Source organism: Gracilinanus agilis, chromosome 5 (genome assembly GCF_016433145.1).
Source record: "Gracilinanus agilis isolate LMUSP501 chromosome 5, AgileGrace, whole genome shotgun sequence".
Lineage (NCBI taxonomy): Eukaryota > Metazoa > Chordata > Mammalia > Didelphimorphia > Didelphidae > Gracilinanus > Gracilinanus agilis.
In genome coordinates, this window is record NC_058134.1 from 200,901,189 (window position 1) to 200,923,341 (window position 22,153).

The 22,153-nt window shown below is 36.9% G+C and overlaps 1 protein-coding gene across 1 annotated transcript in view; it reads right to left on the reverse strand.

The window, feature by feature from the left end:
- Positions 1 to 22,153, reverse strand: part of BORCS5 (BLOC-1 related complex subunit 5) — a 70,262-nt gene that overhangs the window by 22,310 nt on the left and 25,799 nt on the right. The window contains exon 3 of the mRNA XM_044678806.1: positions 8,922 to 9,079. Within this exon, the coding sequence (XP_044534741.1) occupies positions 8,922 to 9,079 (158 nt within the window). The remainder of the gene's footprint in view (positions 1 to 8,921; positions 9,080 to 22,153) is intronic.

Below are 22,153 nucleotides of genomic sequence, written 5' to 3' on the forward strand. Positions count from 1 at the left end.
AGCAATCTTGGGAGGTGGGAGGTCAAGAGGGAGGGTAGGTCCTATACCTGCAATCCATCTGTATTGCTTGAGAGAGTTAGAGAGCTATTACAACCATCATCAATAGAGCTGTGAGAGAACACTACTGTCATCCAAGAAAATCATCAATAGCCTTCCCTAATCTTTGGCTTGGCTCTGGCCAAGTCAAGTCAGAGTTAGCAAAAAGGTAAAGAATCTCCAGTCTCTACCTGATCTAGCAATCACTGTAGCCTTGATGATTTATTTAGACAATTAGCTATAAGGTTCCCAAATCCTCCATCCTTTCCCTTGTTCCTAACCCTATTAAGCTAGAACCAAATATAGTTATTTGTTACAAAATACCTTTCCTGAGTAGTGAATATATCTAAAGCCCTTGGGAAGGGGAGATAACCACGAAGTCAGATCCACTATTCAATCAGCGCACCAATAGCCCTTATCAATATCCATTCCAACCCCTGGTTGAGGAACTAGAGAAGTTGATTACACCTACAACTTCTCAGTGGTTCCCTGCCTGGGCAGCTGTTAAAAAGAGACAACTGACAGGCTCAGCCCAGCAAAGCCTGTCAGGTGGGGGGAGGCATAATAATCCTTGTGCCAGCAGCTTCCACAGTGGCCTGTGGGTGAGAGTGTATGTGTGAGTGTCTCTATCCCCCCAAGTCAATTCATCCTCTTCCATCCTCATTTCTTTTTAACAGTATCAGGAAGCAATAGAATACTTCCTTATTGACCTTCTAAAATCATGGCTATTCAGTTATCTAGAGTTGTTTGTTTTTGTAATGTTGTTGTTCCTAATTGAATTGTTCTCCCAGTTCTGCCAACTTCAAACACTCATACTTATATCATTTTATATGCAGAAATACATCTCCTTGAATCTTTTATAATTTCTTATAGGACTAGAATAGAATATTCCATTATATTCAAGTACCACAATTTGTCACCCATTCTTTAATTGAAGGGCACCTTCTTAGTTTCCATTTCTTTTATCACCAAAAAAGAGCTGCTATATTATAGCCCAGAAGGGTCTTTGTCCTTTTTCTTTGAGTACAGGCTTAGTAGTACTATTACTGGGTCAAATCATTATTTAGTGACATTTTGAGCCTAGTTCAAAATTGCTCTCTACCTCCATTAACTGATATGGAGTGAAAAATGCAAAACCAGGAGAACACTATATCTGAACAGAATCCATAGTACCAGAAATATTGTGGGACACTCAAATGTGATTGACTTAGCTACTAAAAGCAATGCAATGATCCAGGACAACTCTGAGAGATTTATGAGAAAGAATGCTAGCCACATTGAGAGAAAGAACCGTGGGAGTAGAAATCAAGAAAAAAAAAGATTTGTCACTTTTTAAAAAGGTATGTGATTTGGGGGTTTTGGTATTAAAAGATTATTACAAAAATGAATAATGTGGAAAGAGGATTTGAGTGATAATATATGTATAACCAAGTGAAACTGCTTGTCAACTCTGGGAGGGAGACAACAAGAATCATGTAACCATGGAAAGAAAATTAAAAAATAAAATTTAATTTTAAAAAGTTGTTAGATTCTCAAAATTGCTCTCCAAAATGGTTGGAATAATTCATGGCTTCACCAGTTCATTAATGTATCTGTTTTCTAAGAGTCCTNAAACAGCCCACAGAAATTTGATGGATGATCTCCACGATAAAGATATCTTCATGTTTAAGCTTTTTTTTAATAAAATGATTTGAAATTCATGCTACTGAATACACTTTTTTCTCTAGGAATAGCTTCAACTATAGTGTAATAAATTTAGTATGTTGGTTTTCTAATATAAGATAATTTGAAGATGTTGTTTGACATTTTCTTTCTTTTTTGCATATTATAACAATGAAGAAATGTTTAAAGATTCAACATGTTTTTTTGTTTTGAAGATTCCAGCAAAGAGCACTTTATCCAAAAAGATTGCTGCAATAAAGTAAGTTAACTATTGAGGGAAAAGTCTATAAGTTAAAGTCTTTTTCCCATATTTTAATTTGTTACTAAATCTTTTTTGTGTATTGCTATATAATGTTGATAATATTTCATTGTCTCGTAATAATAATGACATTTATTATTGAGATCCTTTAAAGCTTTTTTTAACCCTTACCTTCCAACTTAGAATCAATACTATGTATTGATACTATGTTTTGGTTCTAAGGCAGAAGAGTGGGAAGGGCTAGGCAATGGGAGTTAAGTGACTTGCCCAGGGTCACACAGCTAGGAAGTGTCTGAGGTCAGATTCGAACCCAAGACCTTCCATCTCTGGGCCTGGCTCCCAATCCACTGAGCCACCCAGCTGCCCCACAAAGTTACTTTCCTTATATTCCTCATATTAGTAGTGATTTGAGCCTTTTTTCATATGGTTCTTGAGAATTTTGATGAATATTATAACCCCTAGATAGATATAATACCCAATTAACCAGAATACTCATTGTTCAGCCATTCTCCATATATATTAGTTGGCTCTACATATGTACTCTTCTTTAAAAAGCCTTTACTTTCTATTCTAGAAACAACTCTAAGGCAGAAAGGCATAAACAATATAGGAGAAAGAGAGAGAGATTGTGTGTGTGTGTGTGTGTGTGTGTGTGTGTGTGTGTACGTAGATAAAATTAATATGGATGAGAAGAGTTATTTGAACCTAAATCTCCAAGATTGTCAAAATAATCAGACTAATTTCTTCAGTCTCCAGAATATCCCAGGCTAATTCCTACCTCCAGACCTTTACTTATTTCTTTCTCTTGGTTAGAAGGTCCTCCTTTCTATTCATCTTCTACCCCTTTCCTGCCTACTCTTCACAGGCCTGATTTAATTGCCATACCTTCTTCAGATGTCTAATGCCTATCACACCCTGAACCACACAAATTAGCCAGTCAGTCAATAAACACTTATTAAGTGCCTACTATGAGCCAGGTACTATGCTAATAATCACTGGGGATACAATGAAAGGCAAAAGATAGTGCCTGCCCTCAAAGAGGAAGTCAATATCCAGGGAAATATGTATAAACAAGTTACATACAGGATAAATACTTGCCAAAATATTTTTTATTTGCTTCATATATTAATCTTTTTTTTTTAACCCTTACCTTCCACCTTAGAATCAATACTGTGCATTGGTTCCAAGGCAGAAGAGTAAGGGCTAGGCAATGAGGGTTAAGTGACTTGCCCAGGAAAGCTAGGAAAGGTTTGAGGCCAGATTTGAACCTAAGACCTCCAATCTCTGGGCCTGGCCCTCAATCCACTGAGCCACCCAGCTGCCCCCTTTATATATTAATCTTATCTCCCCAACTCAATTTATTAACTTCCTAAGGAGAAAGACTTTTGTCTTATTCCTCCTTTCTCCTCTGCAATGCCTAGTGATGGGCTGGTGTTCAACAATGACTGGGCATCCTAGAGGACCTATGAAAACTAATTATCACTGTCAATTGACTCTGAAGGGAATAAATATGAAAATTCACAAATCTGAAAATACTAATGTGGGAGGAATTCTAAAGTTTTCCTCAGAAGCAAGAGACTAACAACCACAAAAAAGTTTATCTAATACCTTGAATCTTTATTTTCATCAGTAAATATACCGGTCCTGTTTCCTTTAGATCTGAATGTAGGCACTATAACTTTATGTGCTTTCATTTGTCCACATATTGAACTTCTTGAATACATATTCTCTTTGGTAATTCATTTCCTCCCCCTTTTCAACACATGTAGCATTAAGTTACTTCCTTGCACCTCTTTAACCAAATTGCCAGGAAACATCTGGAAAAATGGAGTGAGCTAATGTTTGATCAAAGTTATGCCTTCTGCTCTGTTCATTTTGGAAGTGACTAATTTCAACACTTGGTTTTGGAATGAGAAGAAACAGGCACGTGCTTTTATGTATACATTTCAGGAGTTTGCTTATGCATAAGGAAACAGGAAAAATAAATCACCATGGGGGAAAAAACTCTAAAACAATGTATACTTTTTTTGCCTTCCCAGAGCTATTCCAGAAATGACTTCGAACCTTGGTTTTGCAACAACCTAGGGTAACCTGACTTATTTCAAGGAGTGCCACAAAACTCTCAAAATAAAGATAATTTTAAACTCAGTTAAATTTCAGTAATGACTATTAACAGGGCATATGCCGGGCTGCTCTGGCAGCTTTTCTAGCCAACTTACTGTGTTAGCTCAGAGCTTGGGTACTTTGGGGATGATGAAATCCCTAGGCACTTGTAGGCTAGCCACATATGACTCAGCACTGAAGGATTTGGTTGTGAGGAGATAACTTCAGAGAGAAAAAGACAAGTAGGTTATAAGAGTGGTGAGGAGCCCCAGGAACATGCAATCTTGGTAAGTAAGGAGCTACAGTGGTTTCCCTCTGAAGCAGTGGCTTTCAGAAACTCAGGTATATTTCCTCCCAGTTATTGTCCCATTTCCTCTACTTGAGAGTTTAAATTCTGCTTTGTTTCCTTTTTTCCGATTTTTTTAAAGAAGAATTTTCCTTTACTTAATTAGTGCTACAGAAACAGAGACATGTATACTTTGAAATTCTTATTTTGCTATAGTTTTGACATATAGATTTGTTCTTTTTGAACTATACTTTCCTTTCCTTCTTATCCAATTTTCTTTTCTTTTTTTCTCTCACTCATTTCCCAGTTTGATGTTGTTTTCAATAGTTTCTAATTTAGTATTTCATTTGTTTTATTTCTGCTTTTTATCTTCTTCCTGGCTATGTGCTCGGTGTCTCATTGCACCTGTTCTATTGAACCCTTGTGGTTTTTTTGCATATGAATTGCCTGTCATTTGATGGTGCTAACTGTAACACTCTTTTTCTCCTACATGGGGATGTGCAAATGGAATGCTCTTGTTCCTAATTTGCATATGCTTTGCTGTTTCTAACTAAACATCAATTACTTAGAATATGGTTTTAAATTCTCATTGTGGCAAAAGACTTCATAGTCAGTTCAATTACATGCTTTGATCAGTCAAATACTGTCATTATCAATCAACATTATGCAAAGAGGGATGCTGCAGTGAAATAAATATACTGTTGTTTGCTGGTTAATGATGGCAGCAGGGAATTAATAATCTTTGGAGATGGTTGTGAGTATGAAGCTCTGGATACTATAAACGTATCAAAAGACCCAATAAGAGAGTTTGGGAGACTAACACATACGCATTTCACACTGTGTTGTCTTCCTCAAGGTAAATGTCTTCTGGTAAGCTAGATCAAGGAATGAACTCGCCTGACGCAGGAAAGGTCCCAAGTTCTCCATCCCCTCCAACTCCTAAAGTTGTTTCCAAGACTAGACACATCCATCTCTGAGTCACTGTCCAATCATCTATGATGGAGCAAAGAAAGGCAAAACAGAAGAGGTAGCCAGAGGCCCAACGCTCTAGCTGCCGCATGGGAACAGTGACCGTTTGACTATGGGAAAATCTAAGCCTCCTTCCCTACCTTGTCTGGTAGCCCTGACATAATCCATCCTCAGACTGGAGGAGAAGAGGCTGAAAAGCAGGGTCACTCTTTTTTTAAAGGTCCACTAAGTTAGTGGCTCTTCCTGCGTGGCAGCTAATTAGAGAATGGCTTTATCATCCCCCAAATGCCTTAGTCTTTCAGTACTGCATCACGCATGGTTGGCCAGCAGCAGCCAGGAGCTTAATCATTCCCAAAGTGCCCAGGCTCTGAGTTAGCACACATAGATGGCCAGAAACAGACAGAGTGGCTCTGCTCATGCCCTGTAACAAATGCACTACTGTCCAAGGAGGGATCCATGCCACAGGTCCAAATAATAAAGTGTATATACATCTTAGGTCCATCCAGCAAGAAACTCTTTAAATATCTTTATACATCAGGCAAGCACTCTCCTCAAATTTTACCTTGAACTTTGCTTGTACCTCCTTCATACAGTATGTTCCATTTTATATTTTACTTACTTGTAGCTGTATTATAGAGCTTACCAACTCTTGAGTTCCATGAAGGCATTTTGGTATACATTAGGGTAATAATCATTATTATGTAATATATATATAATATGATAAATGTATAATTATATAGTGATAATAATTACATTATGGTAATAATAACAATAATAGGACTCACTATTTATATAGTACTTTAAGGTTTGTAAAGGTACCCTAGAAATATTACTTTATTCTCACAACAATTCTAGAAGATGAGTACTATTATTATCCTCGTTTTACAGATGAAGAAACTGAAGCAGACTTGCCTAAAGTCATATAGACAGTGTGTGTGAGGCTGGATTTGAATTTAGGTCTTCCTGACTACAAGTCCAGTGCTGTGATACGCAGATGCCCAACACACAGTAGGCACTTAATAAAGTTTTGTTGAAATAAAATAATTAAAGTAATGACCTTATAGGACAGATTTTAGAGCAAAACAAAGGAAAGTCAGCCAATTTTCAAACCAAAAAAGGGATGTATATTATATTTGATACCTATATACTTCATATTATATTTTATTTTTTTAACCCTTACCTTCCGTCTTAGAATCAATACTGTGTATTAGTTCTAAGGCAGAAGAGTGGTACAGGCTAGGCACGTTAAGTGACTTGTTCAGAGTCACATAGCTAGGAAGAATCTGAGGCCAGATTTGAACCTAGAATCTTCTATCTCTGGACCTGGCTCTCAATCCATTGAGCCACCCAGCGGCCCCCTTCATATTTTAGAAGAAAACAAAGCGCCAGTATTGAAATTTTCTCCCTGGACATTTAGTTAAAACATGCAGAACACATCAGGTTTCCTAGAATACGGTAAGGGATACATAGTCCAGGACTCTTTAAGCTCCCTAAGTACCTAAATGTGGCACTTTCTAGGAAAAATCAATCAATCGATCCATGACCATTAAGACTCCATTAGATGGCTCAGAGGATAGAGAGCTGGGCCTAGAGATGGAAGGTCCTGGATTCCAATCAGGCCTAGCTGGGTGACCCTGGGCAAGTCATTTAACCCCAATTGCCTAGACTTTATTAATATTCTGCCTTGGAACCAATATTTAGCATGAATTCTAAGGCAGATGATAAGAGTTTTTTAAAAAGCCTATTATAAGCAAGGCACTGTGCTACTCTCTAAGGATAAAAACCAAACACCAAAAATTAAGACAGTTTCTGCCCTCAGGGAACTTCTAAGGAGATAATAATATGTTCATATGGCAGTAAATTCAAGATATATATGTAGCACCTCATACCAATTTCCCTTTTTTATAAGAAAAAAACACACGCCATTGCATTTAAGGGAAAGCACGTCCCAGGATTTTGAGGGGATATTGTCCTTTAATAAATATTTCTTTGTCAGAGTTGATGATGCTAATTAGCTTGTTGATACTGGGGAGCTATTGACTACTTAATCTATACTGGGGGAGAGGGAGAAAATTTCAATGCAAATTCTATGTTTTCTTCTAAAATATCAAATGTGCATGCACCAAATAGATTTGTAATATACATCTCCCTGAATACTTAATCAAAACCTGCAGAACACATCAGGTTTCCTAGAATACAGTTAGGAAACATTTGCCTAAGTCAAGATTCTTCAGACTCTCTAAGGATCTAACTGTGGTTCTTTGTAGGAAAAATATATAAACTTACATAAGAAACCAATGATGTTGGAATATAATTATTTTTAAAAAACAAACACAAGTGCATGCACAGTAGGTTAAAAACTCTCTTTTCTAATTGAATGCCTGATGGTTGAACTGCCAATTACTGATGTCAGTCTTATAAAACTGAGGAGAACACACTAAATGGATCCCACCAAGCAGTGTCTTGTTTTTGGATTTTAGTTTTTATCCCTAGAGAGTAGCATAGTGCCTCCTTATTTATAAAGGACTTTATACAACTGAAGAACAACTAAAAAAATAAGGTAAGGGGAAGCAGTAAATGAAGGATGAACTTAATTTTGTAAAATCCTATTGATTAAAATGTTTAAAGCCACAAAGATATTTTGTGTGGCTTTCTTATTGATCTTCCATTAGGAGTGGCTTCTAAAACCTTACTCTGAGCTGTGGCAATGAGAACTCCTACAAATCAATGCACCAACAAGCATAAACGGAGCACTTACAGTGAGCATTAGCTGTAATAGAGAAAATAAGAGGATAAAGGGTGGTATTTTCTTTAAAGGGGCTTCCATCTAAATGGGCATAGACAAAATAGATGGGCATAGACACCCATGGGGGGGGTCCCTGAGACGCTTTTAGGGAATCTGGGAGGTCAAAACAATTTTCCTAATAATACTTAGATGTAATTTGTTTATTAAAATACTTCTTTTCCAACATTATATCTACATAAGGCCAGATTCTCTTCAAACAAAACAATAGATTATAACAGATTGAAAGCAGAAACAGATACAATATGGACAGCACCCAGCCCAATTACTTCATTTCACAAATGAGGAACCGATAACAGAGAGGAGTGAAGTAACTTGCCCCTAGTCACAGAGTAACCAGATGGAGCCACTGTTTTTGTTTGTTTGTTTTTTCTTAGCAGAAGACACTATTTACCAAGAATGGGGGCAAAATATAAGGGACTCAAGTACATTTAGATGCATATTCATGGTGACAGATACAACCATAACAATTAATTGGCTTTCTCTGTTCAGTAATCATGGAAAAAGTGGATGAGAGGCCTGACTCCCAGTTCAGTGTTCTGTCCACTATGTCACTCTGCTATATATCCACAGACTGTACACAAATACTACATAATAAATAAGAGGGAAATGGTCTATCCAAAACCAACTGAAATTCAAGAGGGGCATAGAAATTCTTATGAAGAAAAAACAAATACCAGTCCTGGAATCCCACGATCACAGGTTAAGGTTCCAAAGAAAACGACCAAGAATTCATAGTGAACCGTGACCAAAATGAGTCAGTAATTTCCCTTTAAGAGAGAAAAGAAAAGCATTGTAATTACCTCTTTGATTCGCTTGACCAAAGCATTCTGATCAAAGGAAACAGCTTCTGCACACTGATGAAGGTGATCTTGATATCGAAGACAGAGTTGGAGAACTTGTTGAGAGTCTAGCTTCTCCAGTTTGGTATTTGTGGGAGATGTCTGGCCACTCAAAAGCCCTAAAAGAAACGAGGAAAGAATGAATTACACCAGTGATAGGTTGTTAGATAATCTGTAAAGGTAGAAAAAGTATTATCTGTCATTGCATCTAGATTTAGACAAATCAATTAAATTACTTCTGGATTCAAAACCAAAAGTTTTGGCAATTACAGATTTGTTGGTTTTCTTGCTTTTGATTTAATTTTTTAATAACAAAATGGCTATCTTAGCTAATAAAGATGAATATATTATACAAGAAATAGGAAGGTGATGCTAAAAAACAAATTAGTAAAGGAATAAAAAACATTTCAGAGTTCCATCGCAGAATTTCCAGGAGTGGGAAGGGACCTCAGCATCCTCACTATAATATAATCACCAAGGGTTGGTCCAATCTGCTTGAAGTATACGAGTTTCCTTTTTAGATCTTTTAATCAAGTCTATTTTTATTATCAAGATCATGATCCCTACCTCTGTGTTAGACCTGGGATCTTCAGAGCTTCCCAGGTCTATTCCTGTGGGTAGGTGCTAAGGTAGCATAAGGCATGTGGGCTCAGGGACATAGGAAGGTGGCACAGTAGATAGAGGATAGGGCCTAGCATCAGGAAGACCTAAGTTTATATCCAGCATCAGACACTTAGTACCTATGTGACCCTAAGCAAGTCACTTAACCCTATTTACCTCAGTTTCCTCCTCAGAAAAATGAGCGAGAGAAGGAAATGGCAAAATGCTCCAGTATCTTCACCAAGAAAACCTCAAAAAGAGTCATGAAGTCACCAAAAGGTGGCAAAACACTACTTCTGTGAAAAGCAGTCTTTTTAAGTCTTGGATCTGCAAAGCTCTTCAGGTCTGTTCTTATGGGTTTTGAGAGGTTTTCCTCTCTTCTAGTCACACAGGTTAGTAAAGAATAACCCAGGTCAGACTGTGAGGGACTTCTCTCAAACTGTAAATGATGCTATTGAGCAAGTCAGCCTTTCTCTAGCCTTCTCTTTACAGAGCACAGGCTTTCTCCTGTTAGCTTCCAGCATTAAAGCTTTCCTCCAATCAGATCAGCCTCCACATCAACTGCAGAGCCTCATCTCTAGTTGTTTAATGCCAGCTAAACTCTGCTCCTTCTCAGATCCACTAACACTCCTGCTTTTCTCAGGTTTTCTGTCACCTTTTCTCAGCTGCTCTGCTGTTGACTTCTGGGTTCTGCTTTCTGTAATCAGCTTCTCTTGTCAATCTCTCCGAATTGTCTTGGCTGATTTCTGGTCTTACTTTTAAAAGCCTTGAATCATGGCCTCTTTATGTGTAGGGATCCACTTCCATCTTTAAGTGAGAAAGCCATAATCCACATTTCTATCACATGATACAAATAATTACTATAAATAGGCCCAAAGACTTAAAATATTTCTTTGATTGAGTTTCCATATAATAAATTTCAAAGACCTAAAAACAGTCAAGTAAATTCGCTCCTGAGAAACAATAAATTATAGCCAACTTTACAATCAGTATTTTTGCCTCTGAGGGCCATGCTTTAACTCTATGCTTCTCATAACTTTGAACCTGTATACATTTTTTCCTCAGAATTGTCTCAAGCTGCATTTTTTCTGGGTCTTACACAAATTATTCCTTTTTTCCTGCCTCTGTCAACAAATAAAATGACCACATAACAAAGGGATAATTCTCTCCACATCAATGCAGGTACTTTTTTGGCTGTCAGACCACACCAAAAGGAGAACAATGAAGGGAGGTACAGGAAAAGACATATATGTAACAAAACTTGAGAGGAATAACTAATATATTGGAGGACAACATCAGGAAACAAATAGAACTTGATAGCCTAGAGTACAAGACTGTGTCTGATAAGATTCCATAGAATAGGAATAAATGTAAAGATCCCCAGTTGGGTTCAAAAAGTTAACTTCAAGTGTACAAGAAGAAGGAGGCATTGATAGGCAACAGTTTCTTAGAAAAAGATCTGGGGGTTTTAGTAGCCTGCAAGCTCAAAGTATCAGCAGAGTAGGATGGCTACAAAAACAAAAACAAAAAAAAACCCTAACATGATCTTGGACTTCATTAAGAGACACAGTTTCCACTCTGCCATGCTCTGTCCACATACTGTATGAGAGGACAGTGAATTATTAGACTAGGACGGGTTAAGAATTCCTGTGTTCTCATTTGGGCTCTGCTACTCACTATTTTGCATGACCCTGAGTAAGTCACTAACTTTTGGGACTTAGCTTCACTATCTGTAAAGTAGAACTACTATGAGTACCAGGGACAGGGTTATAGTGTAGGATGAAAGGAAATTACGTATGCTAAAAATTCTCTATTAATTGTAGAGCATGTTTTTCTTTTGTAATGATTTTCAATTTCTGCAAAAAAGTTATCTCCTCTTAACTATATTGTAAACTCCTAGAGAAGAGGGAAAACGTCTTCAACTTCTATCCTTTTTATCCTCTTAGAATAATAAAGACTATGGAAAATGTAGGCATTCAAATATTTGTACAGTTTTGGATTCAAAGACTGATCTAATAGATCCTGAATGTTTAGGATGAGAATCTTCTATTCTGTATGTTGGAAACATTTCCTAATAAAAACCTGCAGAAAACCCTCATGTTTATAAGAGGAACAGGGAGGTAGGGGGCCAGAGATAAAGTATTGAACTAAAGATAAATATTTTATAGTCAATAAGCTACAATTTAATTTGTACCTACCTCTTTGTGTAGTGTTGGATGGAAAAATCATCAGTTAGCCAGATATTGGAAAATATTTTTTGCTGACCAATTCTTCCCTTCTGAAATGTCAGGTAGAAAAAACCCTACAGTTGTTCTAATACAAAGTACAGAGCCATATGAGTGCTAAGCCTAGTTCATACTGAGCGGTTCCTTAACTCTAGGAGGCCTATCCAATTTCTAGGCTGGGCCTATATTTTAAAAGTAGTAAGACTTACATTTTGCAGTACAATATGTATCACTTCTTTCTAAAATATAATCAATCCTTGAGTATATGATTGAGGGTTTGAGCTTTAAATGATCACTCTATTGCAAACATTAATAATATAGAAATAGGATTTGAACAATGAAACATGTATAACCCAGTGGAATTGCTCATCAGCTCTGGGAGAGGGTAGGGAAGAGGAAGGGAAAGAACATGAATCATGTAACCATAGAAAAATATTCTAAATAAGTAAATAAATTTAATAAAAATTAAAATAAATAAAAGAATAAAATATAATCAATCTTTTTTTGGAAAAAAAAAGCTATTATAAAGATACAGACAAAAGAATTTGTACAAACATACTCTGGCCTGACTTCCCTCATAGAAATGATCTGAAGAGCAATTAAGTGGTTTCCTTCATTTGACTAATACTTACTGAGCACCCACTAAGTGTAATGTGCCACTCCATGGTCAATTTTACTTAAAAAAAGAAACATACATACACATACATTCTGCATGCTCATGCCTTGGGAGGGGAGGGGGAATAAGAGGAAGAGGATTTGGGGACTGTGATTTCCTCTTTGTAAGAAAACTCCCTCTACCAAGGCGGATCAACAACTGTTCTGGTCCTTGGAGCCATAGACTTGTCAAAGGCAATAAGAAGGTTAAACGACTTGATCAGGGTCATAAAGCCAGTATAAGTCAGAGGCAGGGCTTGCACCCAGTTACTCCACAGCTAGTCTTCATTCTCTACATCATGCTGCCTCTCCTACTTACTTCAGAGATATCATGCCATTTGAGCTACACCTTTTTTTTATTTTTTTTAAACCCTTACCTTCCATCTTGGAGTCAATGCTGCTCCAAGGCAGAAGAGTAGTAAGGGCTAGGCAATGGGGGTCAAGTGACTTGCCCAGGGTCACAGAGTCACACAACTGGGAAGTGTCTGAGGTCAGATTTGAACCTAGGACCTCCTGTCTCTAGGCCTGGCTCTCAATCCACTGAGCTACCCAGCTGCCCCCTGAGCTACATCTTAGAAGTCATAATTGTTCTTGAAACTTTACGGGACGTCCAACGCTCTGAGTCTAGACAGACAGAATTCATACCCCAACAGAAAGAGTAACAACTAACTCTCAGTCTTCAACTTGGGTATCTTATGGGGAAAACCACTTCCTGGCCCTATGATGATGAAGTCACTAACACAGCTATGGGAATATCAGCTAAGAAGTAGCCTTTATTTGTAGATTACTCATCTGTTCTAGTAACCACCAATGATTGAGTCAAAAAATAGATGGGCTCCCTCAGAGGACCTGGGAGAGAAAGTTGGGGCCAGAAAGCATAAGTTAGCTCATGAAATACTTTATCCCCAAGATATGGAAGACTCCTGTGCCATTGCTACCATCTTACTTTAAGAGTGGCTGAAGTAATCAGAAAAGAATATGATAGGAAAAATTAAATAGAAAATAAATCTTTCTTTTACAAAGTTGATCAAGTATCTTCAGTGGCGTGTCTAAGCATTTTTTTTAGTAAATACTACACATGGGCTGCGTTAGTACATTAAAAAAAACCATTATTATATTATGAAAAAAATCTATGCCAATCAATCCTCAATATGACAAACATCAATTTGTCACTCTAATAGCATTTAATTATCGTAAGTTTAGATGGCTTTCATGTTCTCTCTTTTCCTTCCCAACAATATACATAAATGTCTATAATGATCCTTGGATAACCCTCCTTCTCTGTTCAAGACTTCCACAGTGTATATCATCAGGACTGTGAATATAACACACAATTCCATCACCAATAACACTTCTTGTCCCCAAATTTTACCTGACATAAGGAAATCCCATAATAAGGCAAAATGCCTAAAATTATTGTTTCCCCTCAAAGTATAAAATGCTATCACCATTCCCCACACCCCATTCTTCTCTTTTTACCAGGATTCATAAAGTCATAAGCTCAGATTGAAATATTAACAATTCCCTGGAAAAACAGTTCATCAGGAGATGAACTGATGTCTCTGAAGTCTATGATGAAACAATATTCTATCAGAGTCCACCTAAACTGGTGAACTGATAGCAAAATCCAGTCAAATTTAAAGTAAAAATTTTATATAAAGTTATAATCTGTCGTCCAGACGACAAGCTCCCAACTAGCTTCCCAAAAAGAAGACAAAAGGGGCAGATAACTGAGGATTACAATGGGCAGTCTCTGCTATGTTGGAGCAGAGAGCATATTCTTGTTGAATGCCATTAAAAGAAATGCTAACATGCTGAAATGAGATATTCTACCTTTTACTGAATCTCTGGTGATTAGAATTAAATTGATAATAACTAAACCCAACTTTAAGAAAATTCAATGAACAAAAAACCTAGTCTTTTAAATCAGATAAATCAAGGGATAATTATTCAGATTACAAAAGAATCTTTCACTTTGCCTAAAAAAGACACACCAAAGGGTATCTCTAAATTATAATTAAAAGTCCCAATTAAGATGTAGCATGAATAAGCTCTCTTCTCAAACTCCACAGTAAAGATGTAGAAGGGTATCAGATGGACCAATGATCAAGAAACCAAAGAGAAATATATGTCAGTAAATTCTTCCATTCATTACAAGAATGAAGATGTCCAGAAGCCTTAGGGCACTTGGAAAAGAGATATGCTGAGAACTTGAAAACTTAGCACAAGATCAAGTTATCAGAAACATAAACCTCTAGGCACTCTGAGCAAGGAACCATCAATGAATGGGAAGGCAGCTCCATCTCCAGCAAAAAGAGACCAAAGGCTATCGTAACACTGCAATAAATAGAAACTGCCAGCACAACTTTAAAAAGGGCTTGAAACCAGAATGGCAAGGGGAACACAGAATAGGAATGAGGATAATCTGGCCTTAACAATGAACGATAATCATGACAGAAGCAAGAGGGAGGACATGCAATGATTCACACTGCATGCTTCAATTTAACATTCTTCAAGATGACAGTAGAAAACAGGAGGCAAAGCATAAGATTTATAGATGCAAATAATGTAGAAATGGGATAGAAAAGGGAATTCAGGTGAAAAAGTAAGGGTATAGTCCCTGAATTCAAGAAAATAGAAGAGAAAAGGTAAGAAATAATCAGGTGACAAAGTGAAGGAAAAACTGGAAAAGGAAGTCACAAAATTGTGTTACTTAACATGAGAAGTTAGAGGGGAGAAAGGAGACGAAAGATATTGATTAGTGTAGCTCTGGACTTATTCTCCCAAACCCTAAGCACTCAAGGCTAACTCTGTACCTAAGAAGACAAGTGGCAATTGAGTTCTGGGGACTCAACCTGCCAATTCAATTGGGATTTGTAACTTATAAAAGAAACACACACACACACACACACACACACACACACACACACACACACGCACGCATGCACGCATGCACGCTACATAACTGCAATCTAAAAGAAGAGGGAAAAAATCTAGTAAAAGAGTCCTGGGTGCAGAATCTCTCCAGTGGGCTCTCACATATGTGAAGCATCCACTGTTTATTCTGGACTAGCCCAGATAGGCTCTGGATACTATCCCAACTGCCACTTGAACTATGAGTCAAATCCCCAGAGTGTGGCTATTAGTTTTCTAGGGTTAGCTCTGTGAGGCTGGATGGTATCCTTCTAGTACTATAAATCATGAGGCCTTACCATGATTGTCAGTAATATCAACTAGTCATCCAGGCTTAATTAGCTTTTAGAAATGGGTATTTACTATGGTAGTATAGTTGGTGTAAAACATTACCTCCAAAAGTATATGACCTATTCTTTAATTGGTACATACAGAATTCAGGGTAAAGTGGGTTCAAGCTTAGAGAGCATATGTAACAAAGGGGTAACTCACAGCTCCCAGAAGTCTTTTTTCTGGAATCCTCAAGATGGTCCCTTAGATGTAGTATAGCATTTCTCCTGAGCTCTTTGTAGATCCTTGAATCTGCTTTTTTTCTCATCTGTGTAGTCTGTCCTTGGCTCCTGATGCAGACACTTCCAGCAACCATCAGTGTTCTGAGGACACTGCTAGGACACCAAAGGAAAAGTTCAAATCCTTTGGACTTTTTGAAGCTCATATGGTACTCTTCTGGAGATAGAAAGCCAAGGTAGAATCTAGGAGACCAAGGCTAAGGTCAAGGAGCTTTCCCTCCCTCAAGTGGTTCCTTCTTAGAGGTTTGGCTGGAACGTTCTCTACTTCCTGGTTGCTTATTAAAACAGCCTGAGCTCTGAGCTAAAGCTCCAGAGGATATGACCAAGTCCTTCATCTAATCCAAATAGACCTTCCATGACACCTAAAGAGCTATCCAGGCCTCATTCACAGCTGGTGAACAGTCAAGCTATGTTCTTACCTGATGAATATATCTGGACATAGCATCTTATCACTTTATTCCATCAATCCATAACATTACGGAAAAATAAGTAAAAAAGAAAGTCAAATGAACAATTCAAGTAAATTCAGGGAACTTTTTTTTATTTAGAATATTTTTCCATGGTTACATGATTCATAATCCCCCCTCCCAAAGCAGATAAGCAGTTCCATGTATTATTGTTCAAAACATATTTCTAGGGGGCAGCTGGGTAGCTCAGTGGATTGAGAGCCAGGCCTAGAGACGGGAGGTCCTAGGTTCAAATCTGGCCTCAGACACTTCCCAGCTGTGTGACCTTGGGCAAGTCACTTGACCCCCATTGCCTACCATTACCACTCTTCCACCAAGGAACTAATACACAGAAGTTAAGGGTTTAAAAATATAAAAAACAAAACAAAAAAAAACATATTTCTATGTTACTTGCATTTTCAATAGAGTGATCCTTTAATATCAAAACCCTAATCACATTCCTATTGCACTATGTGATTAAGCATATATTTTTCTAATGCATTTCTGGTTCTACAGTTCTTTTTCTGGATATAGAAATTCGGGGAACTTAAGTAAGAGCAAGTAAACAAGAATTTAGGAGAGCCTTATGAACACATGATTATTAAGTATTATAAACAAGACTAATCACAAGGACAAAGCACACACTTAAAAGAAAGTAACAAAAATCAATACAAAAGAAATAAATGGAGGAAAGCAAAAGCCTAAAGAATCATAACCTTAAATGTGAGATTAACTAAGTCAACCAAATGAAAGTGGCAGAACTATTTAAAAGAAAAAATGCAACTCAACAAATTGCTGCATATAACAAGCATATAAAAAGTAAGGACTCATGAAGAATGCAAATGAAAAAATGGAATAAAATTTACTATTTGTCAAGTGATTTCAAGGCAGCAGGAGTTACAATCACGCTATCAGACACAGCAAAAACAAAATCCTATATTTCAAGAGCTAGAAATACCACAATCATATGTGGTGCAGAGAAGTATCACAAAGAGGTAAAAAAGAACTGGAAGCAAAGTAGATGCCATCTGTTCCCCAAGTCCAAAGAGAATAAGTTTAATTCCCCTCCATAAAATAGACCTGAAAGGATGAGCAGCTATCACAACCAAGAAAAAAGCATCTCTTCTTCTTTAAGCTAAAGGTCCCCAATCCTTCCAAACAATGCTCACAGTGTATGACCTTAAGGTCTGTCACCAACCTAACTGCAAGATCTCAGCTTAATAATAAGACTTTCTAAATGCAACACCAAGAACTAAACTCAAAACTCCAGTTTAATATTTATGTTCTAAGATCAAATTAGCTTCTTTGGATGTCACATCACACTATTGATTCATATTGGCCTTGTAATTCACTAAAATCCTTGTCTTTTTAAAAGATTAACTACTATCAAGCCACAATTATACCATACTGTGCTTATAAGACTAATTTTTTCTAACTCAAGTGTAAAATTTTACATTTATTCCTATTAGATTGCATGTTATTCTATTTGATTGATTTTAAGAACTTTTTGAATTCTTATTGTCATCAAATATGTAAACTATCCATCACAACTTCATGTCATCTGCAAATCTGATGAATCTAGTCTAGGCCTTTATGGGTAAAATTGTCAAGCAAGCATATGGCCAATCACACATTCCAGGGGCATTCCACTACTTATTTCCAAGCTGATACTCATCTATTCTTTGGGCCCAGTCATTCAACCAGCTAAAAAATCCATGTAACTGTACAGCACAATGCTCACATCTCTACATTTTGTCCATGAGAATAACATAATAAGAGACTTTATCAAATGCTTAGCTGAAATATAGGCAATCTATATGTCATTCACTCCTGAGTTGCCAATCTAGCAAATCTATTATAAAAAGAATTCAGAGCAGAGTAGTCAGCCTAACATTTTTATAAAGCCATGTAACCCTTTGTGATCAACCTTTTTTGGTATATGATATGGCTGGATCATTTTGAAGAGAAGGAAAGAAGGAAGAGTAGGGGGATGATTTAAGTGAATTTTGAAATGAAAAAAAGGAATTAATGGGAGTTCATGTTAAATGGCCTTAAGTTTCTCAGGAAAGTAAGAGGCAAACCCTCAGATGAGCCAGTTGGAGGAGGAAGAGGTAAGGAAGAGGCCTGAAGAGGGAAAGGAAAACTTGGAATAGATTCTATTAGGAGTGAGATAGGGAATTAATTAAGAAGAAATAAAAAGATGGCCTTGTGGAGCTTAAGAGCCCAGGTAAAGTTAGATAACGAATTTATAATGTCCCTAGTCAGCATTGATGATTTAATCATTCTGATATCTGTTGTGGCTTTGCTGGAAATTTTTACTACTCTTTAATTTTTTTTTCAATTCACCTAAAATGATAATCCTCATCTGACCCCTATTAAAAAAAAAAGATTATTCTTAATAGTAACTCTTTGTTTCTACAAAGCCTTTTTGAGTTTCTGTGGCAGTTTTTTGAATTATGTTCATGTTACCCTTCTGGTCAAAATACTGCAATCATTTCTAAAAGAAATGTTTCCTTCTAAAAGAAGGTTTCCGCAGTAGGACTGCATCTTATTTTAACATATTCACTATCTCCTTATTAATATTCTAATTAATTCTAAGATTATGTCAGGATTCATGGTGTTTGGGCCCTTCTACATAATCTTTTAAAGAATGCCAACAGTGGCTCAGCAACACAGCCACCAGCTCTTTCTGGAAGCTAAGATATGGTTCTTCCTTGTCTACAGATTGGAATGCATCAAGGGAAGATAAGTGCTTGATTACACAGTCCCTAATTTTCTTAGCTATCAAATCTCTAACCATTCTTGTTCGCATTCCTCTTTCTCCCAGCAAAGCTTTTTTAAAAACATAGTTTTTGCTATTCTTAGTTTTCATTCCCAGCTTTAGCTCATTCTGACCTTAAGTCATCCTGATACTATTCTTAGAGCATCAGGTCATGTTTTTGTATTTATTCTCCATTTTCTGTACATATCACTTATCACTGTCTTCCCTGTACTCACACATGGATATAGGAATGCTGTCTTTTTTCCTCATCAGAATTGTTTCACTTTATTTCAGAATTTCATTCTTAAAAGGCTTCCTGTCTCTCCTAGTTTAAGTTATTCAGTAGAACTTGTCACTGGGCTCCTACCTATTCTTTTTCTGATCCCTTTAAAATCTGTCTCTCCATAAATTTATGGTACATTTTCTACTGTCCCACACTTTCTTCCCCATCCCTATAACCAATTCTAAAATGGAATAGTTAATTTCTCCCAAGATTTCCATCATTTCTATCCCAAACCAGATCATTTGTTGGTAAGAAGAGGCGAAATAGAGAGGAAAACAAAGTCCTCCACATTTTAAGGATAAAATGATCTACAGAAACTAGATTATTAGCTGTTCTGCTTTTGGAAGAAAAAGTGTACCAGTAGATGCCTGGATAACTGAAAGTTCCCATGGCTACCATATGCCTATTACAGAATCTTTCTCTTCCTTTAATATGTACTCAAGCATCACTTTCTACATAAAGCCTTTCCTGATTTCCTCAACTTCAAGTTATCCTCCCTACAAACTATCTGGTATTTAAATATTTTGTATGTATCTGTATTTAACTTTATATTTGTAATGTATATATACTTTTATATTTACTTGGTGCCATCTCTATTAACATGTAAATTGCTTACAAGTTGAACCTGAGATTCTTTCCTTTTTTGTACTTGTATCCCCTAAGCTTACCAGAACGCCTGGCAAGTAGTAAATGCTAAATAAATACCTACTGATTCTTAACTAAGCTACTCTGTTCTACTCCTTCCCCTCTTACCTTTTACCCATCTATTCCTTGTGTATAAGGTACACCTTTCCAGAATCATATACCAGTCAGAAGTCTCACCATACCTGATTCTGGTGGCATCAAGTTATAAGAACAAATTTGCCTCTGAGTCCCGAGATCTGGTTTTATAGGTAAATGTTATCTTGTAAAATTGAACTTAAGTTTTGTAACTAATTTTAGGGCATTGTCAGGCTTGGAGTCAAGAAGATCCTCTTCCAGAGTTCAAATCTGATCTCAGATGAGTCCTAGCTCTGTGACCCTGGGCAAGTCACTTAACCCTGTTTGCCTCAGTCTCCTCATCTATAGAAGGAAATGGCAAACTACTCCTGTATCTTTGCCAAGAAAACCCCAAATGTGGTCACAAAGATTCAAACATGCCTAAAAATGAATGAAGAACAACAACAAACTGATTTTAACTATAACTCTTCAACTGATTTACATTAAGGACAGAGCTTCTTTCAAAGTTTTATCGATAGTCTTTTTTTCTTTTACATTGATGTCACTTCCCAATGACCACTTCCCCCCTATAGAACTCTCCCTTGTAGGAAAGAAGTATAATTAAACAAAGCAATCAGTACACTGGCCATATCTAATAATGTCCACCATTAACATCCACCATGACTAACAAAGTCCATCACAGTCTATCACCTCTTTGTGGCAGGAGGCATTCTTTAAAATCAGTCCTCTCAAATCATGGATAATATCACTAATTGAGTAAAGTTCCAAATGTTGTTGTCACCACTGAGGTCACCACAGTTCTTCCTTCAAAGGCAGTTTACATGGAAACTCTGGAATCTGTGAGCTACTGGTGAACTGTGATGTCTCACTAAACCTTCTGTGTTCCATTCAATCCCTCTGTTTTCTTCCCTCTCCTCTCTATCATATAACTCCATCTTGAAGGCTAACTTTTCATTTTTTTCTTTGTTCTTTCCTGTTCCCATCCCCATGTCTCTGTCTTCACCATCTTCCTCTCCCTTCTCTCATGTTCCATTCTTTACCCCTGAAATATATGCTGTCTGACTAAAAAGATAATCTGTGGAACTGGGGGTACTAAAAGATGTCAGGATGACACCAAAAATTGAATATAAAGACATTCTTCTCCTCAACTTTCTCCACCCTTCAGTCATTTGTGTCTTCCCAAATGTCTCAGCAGGTCATCATGACACTCCATCTTGGTCAGAATGTTCATTACCACCTTTTCTCAAAACTTCAAGGTCTTCAGAACAAAGATGTTTCTAAATATAGTTCATCTAAGTTGTTAAAATTAGACAGATCTCTCTGGATAACTTCAGCATTCACCAAAGTTCTTGACATAAGCTAAAGCTTCAGACACAAAGTATATTCTTCAATTTGCCCAACAAATTCCCAGTGCTGAAGAGAAAACTAGATATAAAAATGGGAAAAAGACAGAAAGGAAAGCAGACTACTTGGGAACAAAAAGATAAAAATGTCAATACTCCTACCCTCAAGTTCATGTTCAATTACAAAAATGATACATATGTCTATAAAGATTATTAATTTAATACAAGATCATTTCAGGGGTGGGATCAAGATAGGCCTTAATATTGAAGTTGGTCTTGAGCTAAATTTTGAAGGAAGCTATTACAGCTAGGTGACTCAGTGGATAGAGTATACACCTGTAGTCAGGAAGACTAGAGTTCAAATGTGGCTTCAGACACTCACTAGCTGTATAACCCTGGGCAAGTCACTTAACCTCTTTCTGCCTTAATCCATTAGAGAAGGAAATGGCAAACCACTCCAGTATCTTTGCCAAGAAAATCCCTTGGACATAAGGAATCAACAACAGTAACAAAAACGAGAATTCTAAAGCCTGTGTAAGACTAAAACAGACAGAGATTAGATTCTAAAGTACATATTTAACACAATACATAATTAATATGTAATATGTTTAGAAAAATAGACTGAACCCTGACTGTGAAATTTTTGAATGACAGAATGATTTGTATTTTACCCTAGAGG